This window comes from Triticum urartu, chromosome 7 (genome assembly GCF_003073215.2).
Source record: "Triticum urartu cultivar G1812 chromosome 7, Tu2.1, whole genome shotgun sequence".
NCBI classification, from domain to species: Eukaryota; Viridiplantae; Streptophyta; class Magnoliopsida; order Poales; family Poaceae; genus Triticum; species Triticum urartu.
Window position 1 is genome coordinate 308,943,636 of NC_053028.1, and position 17,450 is coordinate 308,961,085.

The window sequence follows — 17,450 nt, forward strand, 5'->3', positions numbered from 1 at the left end:
TCTTTATTAAGAAAAAAATCTGTGCATCCTAATATTTATACATTAATACATATATTCATATTTTATCCACTAGTACATGTTGTACATTTTCGAATTTAAGAACAAGGTGCAGCGCCGCTCGTCGCCGGGGGTGCCTCTAGTTGCCGTCGTCGCTCCTCTTCCGAGCTCCATGTGGATGTCGTCGTTAGTGCCACAAGCCCATGTGAATGTCCTTGTTGTTGCCACAGCTCCGTGTGCATGTCGTCGTCGTTGATATGAAACAGACCTTATCTTCTACATAGAGATTAGAAAAGAAACTGTTCGTAGTGAATGTAAGTAAATTTTGATGAACAAATCATACTTACTGCTACCGAAACGTATTAATTGCACGATAAACTATATATTCTGAAACTATCATTTTAGACAGAAGGGCATTCATGATCCATATGTTGTTGATGAATATAACTACCAGATTAGCGAAGTGACATTACCAGGTCGTCCAGTTAGGAGTTACCATGTTTGGCGTACGTCGAGTGCCCTCCAAGTGCACACTCGACAAAAGGAATGCCGAGTTTAAATCGGCCTTTGTCGAGTATTCTAGGTAGTCAACAAAAAAGTTATTCCAGTTGTTTGTAGGCCTTTAGCTCTAGGTGCTATATATAATGCATCACATGTAATATCCGAGATCAAAGCAAGAAAATCAAAAGGTGTGACACGTGCCTATGGCCAATTATATAATCGCCTGCATGTTTTTCGTAGCCGGCGGAATCACTTGCTGTACATATACGTTCTGGCCGAAGGACCAATCGATCCGGGAGCTCCCTTAGGATAGCTGGCATAGTAGGTGCTTACTTTCTCCTGGAAGAATCGATCAACTGTGGCTTGTGTACTTGAGCGTCTCGCCGAAAAGCAATCGGTAGGCCGTAAGTACATGGGGTCAGCGCATGTACATATTTCATTGACTGAAAGTATTCGTCGAGGAGCGTTGTGCGACGTGCATATAAGTTATCATGCTGGATGTTCATTACTTGAGTCTTCGACCACTGTTTTAATAATTATGTATCTGATTTGCCCTATGGACAAATATGCAAGCAGACTTTTCATGTTTGTTTGAGTAATAGAAATAAGGTTCCCAAAATCATGCTATAAATAGAAAGGATTTCCGAAAGAAGATGTCATTCATTTGATGAGAAATAGAAAAATATAAAGTATTCTTATAACTCAAGCTGAAGCAGCTACTTTCGAAGTAACAGAAGGAAAAGCAGCAACCGAAGCGGGGATGTCAAAGTCAAAAAGAGGATTACTCAACACCTATTGACATCCAGTCTTTGGGTATCTCTCTATGTAACTCTTGCCGCTTGGTTACCATGACAGGCGTTTACAACCTCAACCATTTCAAGCTGAAATCAACTCAACGTACACAATCTCACAAAAACCCTTACCGGCACAGGCCACCTCACAAAAAAAACCCGTACAGGCGCACACCATGGATGGTTCTACCGTACCATAGATGGACAGCCACCGTCTGATCATAAATTACCTCTTGAAATAACATGCAAGTATCGATCAAGCGACATAGCCATCCCGATTTTTCACCATGGCATCCACTAGCTTGGACCATTTCGTGCGGAGGGTTATCAGCACCATCACGCTGGTCTGGCACGCCAGCCCCGTGATTAAGCCCAACCATAAACCCTACAAAAGGAGAAAGTGACATTTGTTTTTCAGAATTTGAGCTACATGTTTGCCACATTGCGCAATGGCAGCGTGGCGAGGCACGGGCTTATGTCTTGCTTACGTGGGTGTACAAGTTGAGCTTGAAGGCCAACAGGATGGCCACCGGCATGCCGGCCAAGTAGAACGCCACCAGGTTCGTCGTCGCCGCCAGGTGCTGCCATCCACAGCCCCGTGCCACCCCTGCCATGCGCCATTTTATTCATCAATTATGCAGAACCTCTTAGAAACAATGAAAAAAATCATGTTATGACAATGTAGCGCAGCCTTGAAATGCGCTATAGCGAAGGATTGTATACTGATTTTACTTAGTGAGACATTGCTCCAAACACCATGCCATGCTATTAGCAACACTAGAGCGTGCTATTTTTTCCATTACTTAGAATTATCAGCGCATCCCAATCCATGATTTTCTATCCGTGGTATGAAGTTATTTGTGCAGCGTGGGCTAGTGATCCTTGAAGAATGGTTTACATAGCCCACGATATTTCTCACCTGACAACACGCCCTGCGCGGAGTCCAGCACGATGGAGATCGTCAGGAGTGGGGTGATGCCTGCAAACTTTGCCACAATCACCGTGCTCTCCGTGAAGAGGCTGGCCCAGAGGTCATGGCCGACTATCAGCAGCAGAATAAACGAGAGGGCAAGGAACACTGACAGCTTCATCGTCACCATGACCGCATTCTTTGCTCTGTCCACGTTACCGGCCCCGATCTCATTTGACACCCTGGTGCTGAAAATGGTGCAAAAACGCGATATTAACCACCACAATTAAGTGAACCAAGAACCGGTTCTAGACAGCAACGACACACTAAGAACCTGGGACATGGACTCTGAAAAGGCCGGGGGACGTACCTCACAGCGGCACTGAACCCATAGGTGATCATGTAGGAAATGGCCTGCGTGCTTGCGCTGCATTTAGAAAAAAGTTGGTGCATCAAGTCCGATTGTTTGATAAATGATGCACGAGCAATAATTGTTTAGGGAGTTTCGTCAGTCCAGACCCGTACCATATGGCAATCAACGACGTGCTTGCAGTGGAATTCGGCAGTAGGCCGGCGATCAGCACGAGGAGCTCAATAGCCCAGTACTCCAAGCTGAATGGACTCAATAAATTTCAGGTTGCATCTGTCCAGACTCAAAACCAATTTGCAGGGGACAACATGTTTATATATACGCATGTTTGTTGACAAGTGTAAACGTACTAACCAGACCATGATGGCAGAGGGCATGGCGAGCTTGATTGTCGGCAACACATAGTTGAAGGCGTCGGTGGAGAAGCCCTTCCACGTCTCATCGAACTCCTTGGACCACATCACGTATGCGAGCAACATCAGGCACGAGACCCAGAACGTGGCTGAGATGGCCAATGAAGCGCCGGTGAGGCCCAATCCGACCACATTCACTAGCAGGTAGTTCACGGCGATGTGGAGCACAAACGGCACCATGGAGCAGACAACAAGTGGCACAACAATCGACTGTGTCTGCAGATACCGCAGCAGACACTGTAGGAAGGAGTAGGCGAACAGACCGGGCACCTGGTAACGGATGAACACCGCGGCGGCGTGGGACACCTCAGGTTCTTGATGCAGAAACAACAGAATTGGCTCCGTGAACAGCCAGACGATGGAGATGAGTACGGACACCACCGTTGACATGATGAGCGACGACTGCAGGTACAAGCCCAGCAAGCGGTACATCCGGGCACCATAGGCCTGTCCACACAGCGTCTCCATGGCGCCGCTCATGCCGGTCTGTAAGTTGCATCAGTTTCCCGAATCCATCAGTAATTAAGCATGCAGCATATATTATGGAAGGTTCTATGTGTCCATCAAATTCTTTCGATGCAACGCAACATTGCTCATTCCAAACCAACTTGTCAAATTACTTTTGTTCTTTTATTTTTTTCGAATTGTAAGGTGAAGGATCTAGGGTGAATCATATTGTCTTCTTTAACATGGATGGAACTGAAACAAAATGGCAACAGCTAAACGTATAACAAAGAGGAAATGTCGGAAAATTATAAAAAGTTGATGGAATGCTTACAGGGGCGGATGTAGTGTGGACATACTCGGAAGGTGGAGCGCCATATATGTGTATTATTACTATCCTCCTCTAGGACGGATGGAGTATGGACAGACTCGAAAGGTGGAATGCCATGGGCGGGAATGTCGGGGCGGCCAGTAGGCGGCCCCGCTCAATTTGGTCAGGTAGAGTGGAATGTGTTGAGCCATCAATCATTGTCGATCCTCGACCAGTGATGATGGCAACATGAAGTTTCGTTTACCAACCGATACATGTACATGCACACTAGTTCTATCAAGCTAGTATGTATAAGCATATGTTTTCTACACTCCTTGTGTTTTCATTTTACTACATTTGTGTCGTGTTTGTTTGTGAATGAGGGTGGCAGACTTCGGCGGACTGGGTCTGCTGGTTTCGTGACAGACAACGTGGGAGGTGTCCGCCATATTGAAAGGTTGATAGACAAAGGTAAGTTGCCTTGAAATTTTTGATATTGCAATATTTTATGTGGTTGAAAACGAATGTTGTATTCTCTAGGATGCAAATAATTTTTGAAGCCGTTTGGACTTGTTGTATTAGTACGTCCAACATCTGGTTTTTCTGTGTTAACACCGGATGTTGCCTATGTTACTGAAGTTTCTTATGAATTCCCGCATTGTGTTGGAGGCGCTGCATACATACAATAAATGTGTTGGGTGGGATTATTTTAAGAGCTGACACAACGAATTCATTGCTTGGTAAAATATTTTCATCCATTACCATCTATCATATACCATTTATTACCAATAATTAGTGACATGAAGGGAGGCGTTCGGGAACCACATGTCAAAAAAATGATAACCAGATTAATTCGGTTACTATTTTCTAGAAATAATTTTATCTCCAACTATTTAGCGGTGGATAGGGCTACTCCTGCGGAGCTGCCCGCCTGCCTAATTAGGACTGGAGCGAGGGCTAGGGTACTTCAAAGTGTGTTACACAAAAAAATTGCAAGTTGACACATAGTTTCTATTATATTTCTAAAAATGTATATATTTGTACGTAAAAACGAGTATGCTACAAATATGATACATATTATTTAAAAAATAGTATATATACTATCTAGATATTTTTATGTCCAACATGTGATTCATGGATAGTGGGTGTGCCCCTTTTTTCATGCGGGTGGATAGTGGGCGTGTGGAGATGAAAGAAGCAGGAGGATGCCCAATGATTTAGAAGATCCAGCTAAAAAAAATCAAGCGCGTGACGTATAGACAAGTCTTTAAGCATATCCGAACTTGTGGTGCCACTGTGCAAAGGTTGTGGCTGCTGGACGTACACGTGCGTATCGTTCAGACAAAATAGTGCCTACAGTTGGCGCCAACAAATATACAATGAATTTCAATTGTCCAGACTTGGCTAATTTATGGTCACTGACGACCATGTGCTGCATGGGCAAAGCATGGTTACATTCGTTGTAAATATCCCCTACAACAGTTTTAACTCCTAGAAAGATTTAGGAGCTTCAAAAACACACACCCTCTGTTAAAGTTACAGTTTATGTCCTATGTGTATCTTCAGATAGTCAATTTGATCGATGAAATGCGAGTTATATGTAATTAAACAGATATTATTAGAAACTTAGTTGTGTGGTAGAAACTTCTCTGTGTACATTGACCAGCATTGTTTACAAGTATGTGTGCAACGTACGATAAGATGAAGATATTTAACTGGGCAAATCTTTTCTACTTAATTAATCAATGAGGTAAATTTTTGGCCTTCATTTCAATAAAAAGAAAATGCAGATACGTTCATTGGGTAACAGAAACGAGATCTCTATGAGCAGGACCTACGTGGGGCGACATTCGATATACGATCGTAAATCAAGCATCCCCACACAGATATCTAGGGCGGTTCAATTAGATAAGCGTGATCAAAATTAAGAGGGTGCGATACCAGTACGTACAACAAAGGCGTAGCCGGTGACGGTGGCCCAGGAGTTGCCGAGCGTGGCGCCGGCGAGGTGGACGTTGCCGAGGTGGCCGGAGAACATCACGGACACAAGCGGGATGGCGTAGTAGGACATGTTGGTCAGGACCATCGGCAGCGCGAACTGTAGCTGCGCCCAGGCCTCCTCCGTGTCGATCAAGCGGCGCAGCCACGCCGGCGAGGGACGCTTTGCCTCGCGGCATTCGCCGAAGGGCTCGCCGGCGCCGAGCAGCGGAGCCGAGGACATGTCGCCGGCCGGCTCGCCAGATTAAATCGAGAGGGAAGGGGCTAGCTTAGTTTCGTGGTTGGTGGTGCTGGTCGCGATGGGAATGGCTGTGGTGGCCATCGACGAGTGTGATGCGGCGGCAATATATGGACGTATGTATGTGTGAGAGGAGCAGCAGCCATGACTTGCACGTTTCTCCCGACGTCCTGTAGCTAGCGCGTGGAACGCGCGGTGGTGGGCTTGGTGGATGCCAATCGGTCTAATTAGTGTGGTGTCTGTGACTCTCAAATTTACTTTTGGAGTTTGCTAAGCAGTGGATTTATTAAATGGATTGAGTAGATCTCATCTACTACGCGAAGGGAGTAAGGGCATCTTCAAGAAGGACCCTCAAACTTTCCTGGACGGTAGTGTCTGAACCACTTTGCTATCTAACAGAGATCCTTATGTCTGCTTAGCAGTTAGGACGTACGGATTTTGGTATCCAAGAGACAAACATGGAAGCTTTGCCGGAGTCCAGACATGCACCTTGAACAATCACATGCATGATCCCACTCTTCTCTCTTTTCTTCCAACCGCACATGCATGGTCTTTTCTCTCTCTCCTTCTAACTGAACAGTAAACCACAAATATCACATGACATGCATGGTCTTCACCTACTTTTTCTCCTTCCAACCGGATACTTTGTGAGTATTGGATGGCTCCCTCCCGCATCATGTTCATGAACCACGTGATAGAGGCTAAGGTGTCCCGATGTTTCGATGAGATGGTGGCTATCGTTTTCTGTGGGAGTTGACCTTGACGATCCGACTACGAACGTGTGAGACGTCGCGCCTTAGCAATCGCGAAACCAACTTCCGAGGGTTATTGACCACGCCGGAGCACGATCAACCTGACCACGAGGGTCTGTTTCCTGCGAGCAAACGAAGAGCAAGCAAGAAACTGAGATTGCAATCTGGATATTGCGAATATAAGATGAAAGCTTTATTGATCAAGGTGGGGTTCTGTGACGTCTTGGTCTGGTCGTTGGACACAAACGAAGTACGCGAAGTTGCAGCTATGGCGAACTTTTAATCTAAACAAAACCCAAAGTCTAAACGACGCCCTAAGGGCTGTATATATGGAGGAAGAGGGGGGAATTTCGTGGCCCTTGAGGGTGGGGTCCGAAACCAACCCTAACTCTTGTTTCCCCACACATACGGACTCTAAAAATAGCCTATACTTAAGTATTTCGAAATTACATGGGCCTGGCCCATTAATAAGGTGACGCAGCACCTAGAATAGCCTATGGACGAATATTATGAAGTGGTCATCTTGTATATTTCGTTCAAGGCTTCATGCACTCCTTATGGCGGCTTCAAAGTCCTGAAATCATCACTTGTAACTCCGTTCTTGATCCCCTTGCGTATGCCATCAACTCCATGCGTGTTCTTGCTCCAATGTTCATTCTTCTCCAAGCTAGGCCCTTCATTTGTAAGCAAAACAAATGTATCCAATTTAGGCAGCATCATAATCTCATGAACATTAGAATCATTACCAAGAAACGAAAGTACCTGGTAATTTAATTGGCGTGCGCGAGCTCTAGTAATTGGTCCAGTATATGTAACAGTAGGGGCTGTGGGTGTAACAATGGTATTGATGTCCTCATCATCCTCCCCTTCTTGAAATGAAGTCGTCCTCGACGGAAGCGCATCTTCCTCACCCAAATAAGGCTTCAAATCTGCAATGTTAAAAGTGGGACTAACCCCAAAATCTACAGGTTGCTCAAGTTTATATGCATTATCATTTATTTTCTCTAACACCTTAAAAGGACCATCAGCACGTGGCATTAGCTTTGATTTGCGCAGATTAGGAAATCTATCTTTACGCAAATGTAACCAAACAAGATCTCCAGGCGCAAACACAACATGTTTTCTACCCTTATCTCCAGCAAGTTTATATTTAGCATTCATACGCTCAATGTTTTCCTTAGTTAACTCATACATTTTTAAAATCAATTCAGAATGTTCTTTAGCATCAAAATTAAGCTTCTCTGAAGATGGAAGAGGCAACAAATCAATAGGTGCACGAGGTAGGAAACCATACACAATTTCAAAAGGGCACATCTTAGTAGTAGAATGCAATGAGCGATTATAAGCAAATTCAATATGAGGTAAGCATTCTTCCCACATTTTCTTGTTATTCTTCAAAACAGCCCTATGCATAGTAGACAATGTTCTATTGACTACTTCAGTTTGTCCATCAGTTTGGGGGTGACAAGTAGTACTAAAAAGCAGCTTAGTCCCCAACTTAGCCCATAAACATCTCCAAAAGTGGCTAAGAAATTTAGTATCACGATCTGAAACAATAGTATTTGGCACACCATGTAAGCGAATAATTTCACGAAAGAACAAATCAGCAACATTAACAGCATCATCGCTTTTATGACATGGTATAAAGTGTGCCATTTTCGAGAACCTATCCACGACAACAAATATGCTATCCCTCCCCTTCTTTGTTCTAGGTAAACCTAAAACAAAGTCCATAGATATATCCTCCCAAGGAACACTAGGTACAGGCAAAGGCATATATAAACCATGAGGATTGAGTCGTGACTTAGCTCTTTGACATGTAGTGCAGCGAGCAACAAAACGCTCAACATCCCGTCTCATCTTTGGCCAAAAGAAATGTGTAGCAAGTATATCCTCCGTCTTCTTGACGCCAAAGTGTCCCATTAATCCTCCTCCATGCGCCTCCTGCAACAACAAAAGACGAACGGAGCTAGCTGGAATGCATAGCTTGTTAGCACAAAACACAAATCCATCGTTAAGAACGAACTTGTTCCAAGTTCTCCCTTCCTTACAATTCTGCAATACATCTTTAAATTCAGCATCATGAACATATTGATCTTTGATGGTCTCCAAACCAAATATTTTAAAGTCAAGTTGTGAAAGCATAGTATAACGATAAGACAAGGCATCAGCAATAACATTTTCTTTACCCTTCTTGTGTTTAATGACATAAGGGAAAGTCTCAATGAATTCAACCCATTTAGCATGTCTACGGTTCAGTTTTGCTTGACTTTTAATGTGTTTCAAAGATTCATGATCAGAATGTATAACAAATTCCTTGGGCCATAAATAATGTTGCCATGTTTCTAAGGTCCGAACAAGAGCATATAATTCTTTATCATAAGTAGAATAGTTCAGACTAGGCCCACTCAATTTTTCAGAAAAGTATGCAACAGGTTTTCCATCTTGTAATAACACACCTCCTAATCCAATTCCACTAGCATCACATTCAAGCTCAAAAGTATTATTGAAATTAGGAAGTTGGAGTAAAGGAGCATGTGTCAACTTATCTTTCAAAACCGTGAAGGCTTCTTCCTGTGCGGTACCCCAAACAAAAGGCACATCCTTCTTTGTAAGCTCGTTGAGAGGTGTAGCAATGGTGCTGAAATCTCTCACAAAACGCCTATAGAAACCAGCGAGGCCAAGGAAACTCCTCACTTGTGTGACCGTTTTGGGCTGCGGCCAACTCTCAATAGCTTCAATCTTGGCTTTATCAACTTCAATTCCCTGTGGAGTAACAACATAGCCAAGAAAAGATACTCGGTCGGTGCAAAAGGTGCACTTTCCAAGGTTTCCAAACAAACGTGCATCACGTAGAGCAATAAAAACAGCACGTAAATGTTCCAAATGTTCTTCCAAAGATTTGCTATAAATCAATATGTCATCAAAGTAAACTACCACAAATCGTCCAATGAAAGCACGTAAAACTTCGTTCATTAACCTCATGAAAGTACTAGGTGCATTAGTTAACCCAAAAGGCATGACTAACCACTCATATAATCCAAACTTAGTTTTAAATGCTGTTTTCCATTCATCACCCAATTTCATACGAATTTGATGGTATCCACTACGCAAATCAACTTTGGAGAATATTGTAGAGCCACTCAATTCATCAAGCATATCATCTAGCCTAGGAATAGGATGACGATAACGAATAGTAATATTATTAATGCCTCTACAATCAACGCACATAGGCGACGTACCATCCTTTTTCGGAACTAAAATGATAGGAACATCACAAGGACTAAGGGATTCGCGTATATAACCTTTGTCGAGCAGTTCTTGTACTTGACGCATAATCTCCTTCGTCTCCTCTGGATTGGTACGGTATGGTGCACGGTTGGGTAGCGAAGCACCGGGAATTAAGTCAATTTGATGCTCAATCCCTTGAATAGGTGGTAATCCCGGTGGCATGTCTTGTGGAAAGACGTCAGCGAACTCCTGCAAAATGTTAGTGACAGCAGGGGGCAAAGAGGAAGGCACGTCCTCGAATGAAAATAATGCCTCTTTGCACACAAAAGCATAGCAAACAGATTTGCTGAAATCTAGCTCATCAATATCAGATTTGGTGGCAAGTAAACATGCACTTTTCAATTTAATTTCAGAAACAACAGTAGATGGTTTATTATTAGGCTTCATTTGGTGCTCAAATTCTTTTGCCACAATCTGATTTTCACTCTTATTTGTCTCTTGTTTTGCTTTATTAGCTCTATTAATATCATCTTTCAAAATGGAATCAGGAGTCATAGGAAGCAAAGTAATATTTTTATCGTTATGAACAAGAGTATACTGATTGTTTCTACCATGATGTACAGAATTTTTATCAAATTGCCATGGTCTACCAAGTAATAAGGAACATGCTTGCATAGGTACCACATCACAATCAACATAATCAGCATATGTAGAGATACTAAAATGCACACGAACAGTACGTGTTACCTTAACCTTGCCGCTGTTGTTGAACCATTGGATGTAGTAAGGATTGGATGTGGTCTTGTGGTGAGAGATAGCTTCTCCACCATCTCCATGCTAGCCAAGTTATTGCAGCTCCCTCCATCTATGATCACGCGAATAGAACGTTCCTTCACAACTCCCTTTGTATGGAACAAATTATGCCTCTGATTTTGCTCAGCTTGTGTAACCTGCACACTCAAAACACGTTGAGCAACTAAACTTTCATACATGTCAGCATCTTCAGGAGCCATGTATTGCGTCTCATGATCAGAATCGTCTCCACCGTGTTCATCACGTGTAATAAGAGCCAAAGTCTCCTCATCATAGTCACTAGCGGACTCATACCCACCATCCTCAATAACAATCATCACACGCTTAGATGGGCATTCTCTCGCATAATGACCTCCACCCTTGCAACGTCGACAAATAATATCATGTGTTTGCCCTGTTGATGCCATGGATGAAGAAGAGCTCTTTGCATGCCCAGAAGGTGTGCTCTTGGCAGATAGTGGTGATTGTGCCTGCTTTATTGTATCACGGTTGGAGGTGGTAGCCGACGGAGGCGCCGGTGTAGCAGAACGTGTGGAAGTAGATGATGCACGTGGTGTCCATGATGAAGGTCGACCTGAAGAAAAGTTAGTCCGCGCCAATGCCTGTCGATCCTGCACTTCACGTTCAGCTTTACAAGCAAGATGGAATAAATGAGTGATATTAGTATACTCCTTATACTCTAGAATCGTCTGAATCTCTCTATTTAATCCACCCATAAAACGTGCAAGCATAGCTTCATTCTCCTCAACAATACCACATCTAATCATGCCAGTTTGTAATTCCTGATAATATTCTTCTACAAAAAAATTTCCCTGTCTTAAGCGCTGCAATGTTTGAAGTAATTCACGTTGATAATATGGTGGAACCCAACGAGTACGCATAGCAGTTTTCAAAGCAGCCCAAGTAGCCGGAATAGGATATAATCTACAATGCTCAGACCACCAAACACATGCAAAACTAGTGAAAGCACAAACAGCAGCAGGAACACGTCTCTCCCCGGGATATTGTAAACATGTAAATCGTTGTTCAGTTTCTAACTCCCAAGTAAGATATATATTAGGAACATATCTACCCTCAAATGGTGAAATATTCAATTTTAGTTTAGGGAGATGGTCATGATCTCGTACCTGAGGGTGAGCCCTACCATTGCCATTATTTGCATGTGGACGACCTGGTGGTTGCTGTGCTGTTGGTGGCACGTAGTTCTGATTTTGATCAACCTCATCCTCATAATCTCCCACATAAGCATCCTCCTCCACATCAGCAGTAGGAGCCACAGAAGTATCCACAGCAGCACCAGCAGTTTGGCCCGACTGAAGAGGGACACGGCTCGCTCGGCGGAGGGCTGTTTCCCGACGTGGAGGTAGTCGGTGTTGTTGCTGTTGTTGCAGAGGTGTGGCAGGAGCAGCCGGTGGTGGTGGCGGAAAACGCGAAAGCAATTCAGCAAACTTGTTATCGAGCTTTGTTTCAAACGTCTTCTCCATGCCATCTATCTTCTCCATGGCCTCTTCAAATCTGTTTATCACATCTTGCACCTGTCCATTCATCATTTGCTGAAACGTATCATGAAGCTCCTTGTTCGTCAAGTTCTCCCAGTCAGTCTCGTCGGCTTGTGATCCTGGCATGGTTAGCAGCAATAGAAACACACAAGAATATGATCCTACAGACTACTAACAAGTGGTGGTGGTGGCGGGTGTCACAAATCCGTCAAGCAAATCTCAAATTCTTACCAGTTCTTACCCAGCAGCAGGCAGCGATCGGCAACCGTTGTAGTCAAAAACTCTCAAAAGCTTGGATGGAGCGATTGCCAGGGAGAGTCAAACGCACGACGTAGATGTATGTGGAGCAGGGAAGGCTTATAGTATGGTAGCAAAAAGGGTCAGCAATAATCAATTCAGAGATGCAAAGTTGAATAAACGCTCAACGACGGTACTGTGCTGGTCCTAGGCTAGACCGTGCTAGAGACGCGAGCCTAGAACACTAACAAAATCACGGCGCTACACGTAAATAAGGGAAAAGCACACTCTGGAACTTTTTTTTCGCTCTTTTTTTTGCGCTCCTTTTTTTTGCACTCCTCTTTTTTTTGCGAAAAATCACTATAATGGCGAGTGTCTCAAAACTCTTCCCTCGTCAAACTGATAGGATGGGCACGAAAAAAAAATTCACTTTTTTTCGGAAATCAGGGCAGCGACGCTGAAAAAGTGCGACAAAAAATCACTATGATGGCACGTGGCTCAAAAGACTCAGAAAAGCCTAAAAATAGGATAGGGAAAAAAAATTGCCCGTGAAAATTTTGGCCTAAAAACTGCCCGGGGGTCTCCATACTCTTTTTTTTTCCGAGACCTACGCAGGCAAGGAAACACGACTCGGAATTTAGATTGATCTCAAGAACAAACCTAATATGAGAAGAACTCGGATTGGTGGTGGATATATGGTTGTGGTATATGGCAGCGGTGGTGGTATATGGTAGCGGTGGTGGTATATGGATAGAGATTGGTGGTGGTATATGGATACGGATTGGTAGTGGTATATGGATATGGATTCAGAGCGGTGGCGGATAAGCAAAAGTGGTAGATGGGCGATGATGATGGTGCGGCAGCGGCGTGACAACTTATGACCAGAACTCGAAACTCTAAAAGACTAGACTCTAAGACCAGCAACTTGACACGACGATGCAACCGCAAATTCAACAAAGCAAAAACCCTAAAAAGATTATGCAAAGGCTCAGATTGGTTCGGATATGATGAACTAACCCTAATTTTTTTTTTGTGGCTTTTTTTTCGTGGACTGTAGGTATGAAGAACAGACTCGATCTAATCTACAAAAAACTGTAAAAATCTCACCGAGCAACCTGGAAATCTGATACCACTAGATAGCGGCTAAGGTGTCCCGATGTTTCGATGAGATGGTGGCTATCGTTTTCTGTGGGAGTCGACCTTGACGATCCGACTACGAACGTGCGAGACGTCGCGCCTTAGCAATCGCTAAACCAACTTCCGAGGGTTATTGACCACGCCGGAGCACGATCAACCTGACCACGAGGGTCTGTTTCCTGCGAGCAAACGAAGAACAAGCAAGAAACTGAGATTGCAATCGGGATATTGCGAATATAAGATGAAAGCTTTATTGATCAAGGTGTGGTTCTGTGACGTCTTGGTCTGGTCGTTGGACACAAACGAAGTACGCGAAGTTGCAGCTATGGCGAACTTTTAATCTAAACAAAACCCAAAGTCTAAACGACGCCCTAAGGGCTGTATATATGGAGGAAGAGGGGGGAATTTCGTGGCCCTTGAGGGTGGGGTCCGAAACCAGCCCTAACTCTTGTTTCCCCACACATACGGACTCTAAAAATGGCCTATACTTAAGTATTTCGAAATTACATGGGCCTGGCCCATTAATAAGGTGACGCAGCACCTAGAATAGCCTATGGACGAATACTATGAAGTGGCATCTTGTATATTTCGTCCAAGGCTTCATGCACTCCTTATGGCGGCTTCAAAGTCCTAAAATCATCACTTGTAACTCCGTTCTTGATCCCCTTGCGCATGCCATCAACTCCATGCGTGTTCTTGCTCCAATGTTCATCCTTCTCCAAGCTAGGCCCTTCATTTGTAAGCAAAACAAATGTATCCAATTTAGGCAGCATCATAATCTCATGAACATTAGAATCATTACCAAGAAACGAAAGTACCTGGTAATTTAATTGGCGTGCGCGAGCTCTAGTAATTGGTCCAGTATATGTAAAAGTAGGGGCTGTGGGTGTAACAATGGTATTGATGTCCTCATCAGATACGCATAGGGCTACTACAAACCAACGAACTCGTACATAACCGTACATCGTCTTTATCAATGATCGGGAAATATCTTGAATGTTGTGCAAAGGAAACAGACAGACAACACAATATATTAGTTCTGCTAGAACATTAAGTTGACGTGTAGCCCTTTCTAAAAAAGTCCAGGTAAAAAATAGAACAGGTCACAATCAAATGTACTAGCACATCAATGCTTCACACCTATAGCTCAGATTTTAACTAGTATCTGACAAGATTCAGTTGTTACCTCAAATTAGAGCACATCCAGGCAGCCATCCCTGCCTCTTCTCCCAAAGAAGCAGTGGCCTCCACCGCGTGATGGAGTAGGACCTGTGTCATCCATCATTCCGAGAAACACGGGGAAAGTCTGACGTCGACTCCTGTAATGGACGCCGTCGACGGACCCGGGCACCAGCGGCGGCAACAGGACTTCGGTTGATGGATTGACCACTTCTTCAACATGCATGAACACTCGATACAGGTACATCCCTAACGTGGTCTGCGGCGGCCTTGGTGGCAATGAATAGTACAACCCGGGTTCCTCCATCGATATCTCAACACCAATCACCTTCGGTATGGTGGACGGCTTCTTCATCCATGCCATAACCGTCGGAGCCTAGCTGTCTGGAGGAACAAACATACTTACGAGCTCACCTCCAAGGTCGTTGATAAGCTCATTCATGGACTCGTTGTTCCAAGCACGTCGAGGCATGCGGTGGAAGGTAAGCTTTGTTAAAAACTCAAGCTCAGAGGGCACTGAGCCCCATCCTGGGTGCCACCGATCAAACTCACCAGCGCGCCATCGTAGAACAAACGCCGGGAAGATTCAAACACATGACTGCAGTCGAAAGTTGTCTAGAACTTGATGAAGAAATCAGCTGGTGGCGGACAGACTTCGACGAGCAAGTCACATATGTGGATGCCGTGCGCAATGCAAAGAGCTTTGACAAGCTCGTCTGGCGAGACAGGAGGCCATTCGCCATTGATGGTTACCATCAGCACTTTGGCGGCAAACTGGTCGTCAGTGCTACCATGCCACTGTTGAGCGACAGCATGCAGCGCCCGAAGGCAGGACGGACCTCAGGATATCCGGCTCGGAGATCTGTGTTGTCCGTCGACATTATAGTGCGCTTGAGTACATGGAGTACAGGAGGGGGATTTGGGGAAACTGGAGTAGGAATCGAGATTCCAAAGGTGGGGGAGGGGCGGGAGATTGGGGATGAAAAGGTAGCATAATTTCGAACACGCGCCAATATGCTCTCGGCGCGCAAGAGTCCCAATTCTTTTTTTTGAGAGCCCTGCCTTTTTTTAGGATCTTTTGAGAGCCCGGCATGAGAGTCATAATTGAAATGTTTGGCATTGCGTTACTACTCGACCCATATTCAACGTCACCTCACTGGCCCAAACAATTGTACATCATCGAAAAGACACTTAGCTCAAATTATAACTTGAAAAAAAGGAGATATACTCTGAACATTGGAGGATGGTGATGCCCTCATTTAGCCCACCAGCAGTTCGAGACAATAAACAGTTCGAAACAACGATATATACAACATTCAAACACTGACTAGTGACTACTACTGACATAAATAGCAAGACATGATAGTTCATAAGAAGTCTTGCTACACCACCAAAACGCACCCATTTGCAGCGCTCAGACTCTCGTGATCCAGACGAGAATGACATTCTAAGTAGAGGCAACTATTACATAGTAAGAGTGACATAGACGAGGAAGACCAAATGACAAGGAATATGCATAACAAAAGAGAGAACTGCCCATCCAGAACAAGCAGCAAAGACAACAAGTCATTTGAAGAGGGATGATCCAACACCATCATAATTTGCAGCCCTGCTTCAGCCACCAGTGATCCGGAGACACCAGTACTCCACCCTTTCAACACAACAGCCCAGTTACCTATCAACCTGAAGGCTTTAACCACATCACTGCCTGTCGGACTCGACACATCCAAGGATCAAAGTTAATCCAGATGCCTTTGTCATTCTCACCTTCTTTTGACTGCAGGCTGTATCATTGACAATCAGGGGAGTTTTCTCGCGAACTCCTAGGGCTCGCTGTGTAGACATAGTTTTCCATAGCAAACAGAGCCACTCTACCATCAAGGTCCTTGCCAACGGTGATCTCCTGGTTAATCGGATAATTGAGTCTAAGAAACAGAGAGTGTCAACCAAGGCTATTTACCCGCCTCCAACTTGATAGAGGCAAAGGTGTCCCGTCTTTCGATGATATGGTGGCTATCATTTTAGAGGAAGTCGACTTTCACGATCCGACTACGAGCGTGGACGTCACGCCTTAGCAATCGCTAAACCAACTCCGAGAGGTTATTGACCATGCCGGAGCACGATCAACCTGACCATGAAGGTTTGTTTCCCGCAGGCAAATGAAGAACAAGCAAGAAACTAAGATTGCAATATGGATATGGCGAATATAAGAGGAAAGCTTTATTGATCAAAGGTGGGGTTCTATGACGCCTTTGTTTGGTCGTTGAACACAAACGAAGTATGCGAAGTTGCAGCTATGGCGAAATTTAATCTAAACAAAACCCAAAGTCTAAATTGTGCCCTAAGGGATGTATATATGGAGGAGAGAGGGGGAATTTCGTGGCCCTTGGAGGAGGGGTAAGAAACCAACCCTAACTCTGCCATACGGACTCTAAAAACAGCCTATACTTAAGTATTTCGAAAATACATGGGCCTGGCCCAATAATAAGGTGACGCAGCACCTAGAATAGCCTCTGGACAAAATTTATGAAGTGGCATCTTGTATATTTCATCCAAGGCTTCATGCACTCCTTATGGTGGCTTCAAAGTCTTGAAATCATCACTTGTAACTCCGTTCTTGATCCCCTTGC

The 17,450-nt window shown here is 44.3% G+C and overlaps 1 protein-coding gene across 2 annotated transcripts; it reads right to left on the reverse strand.

Moving 5' to 3' along the window:
* Positions 1–1,173: 1,173 nt before the first annotated feature.
* Positions 1,174–6,100, reverse strand: LOC125525010 (protein DETOXIFICATION 19-like). Of its 2 annotated transcripts, XM_048690036.1 has the most exons (8): positions 5,739–6,100; positions 4,460–4,465; positions 2,924–3,468; positions 2,725–2,811; positions 2,570–2,626; positions 2,209–2,447; positions 1,778–1,896; positions 1,174–1,674 (listed from the first exon to the last, which is right to left on the reverse strand). In XM_048690036.1, exons 1-8 carry the CDS (start codon positions 5,955–5,957, stop codon positions 1,546–1,548), a joined length of 1,401 nt encoding a protein of 466 aa, XP_048545993.1. In that variant the 5' UTR covers positions 5,958–6,100; the 3' UTR covers positions 1,174–1,545. The 2 variants fall into 2 exon arrangements, with proteins under 2 accessions (XP_048545993.1, XP_048545992.1); XM_048690035.1 differs by lacking the exon at positions 4,460–4,465 and having other exon boundaries at positions 5,688–6,088.
* Between the last annotated feature and the right edge of the window lie 11,350 nt (positions 6,101–17,450).

Bases quoted from the DNA above. Each gene is read 5' to 3' on its own strand.
- LOC125525010 (XM_048690035.1), bottom strand. From the start codon at position 5,957: ATGTCCTCGGCTCCGCTGCTCGGCGCCGGCGAGCCCTTCGGCGAATGC. The intron at 2,448-2,569 runs GTACGTCCCCCG...CACCATTTTCAG, and splicing joins GGGTTCAGTGCCGCTGTGAG to CACCAGGGTGTCAAATGAGA. The intron at 1,897-2,208 runs GTGAGAAATATC...GGCGCATGGCAG, and splicing joins CGCGCAGGGCGTGTTGTCAG to GGGTGGCACGGGGCTGTGGA.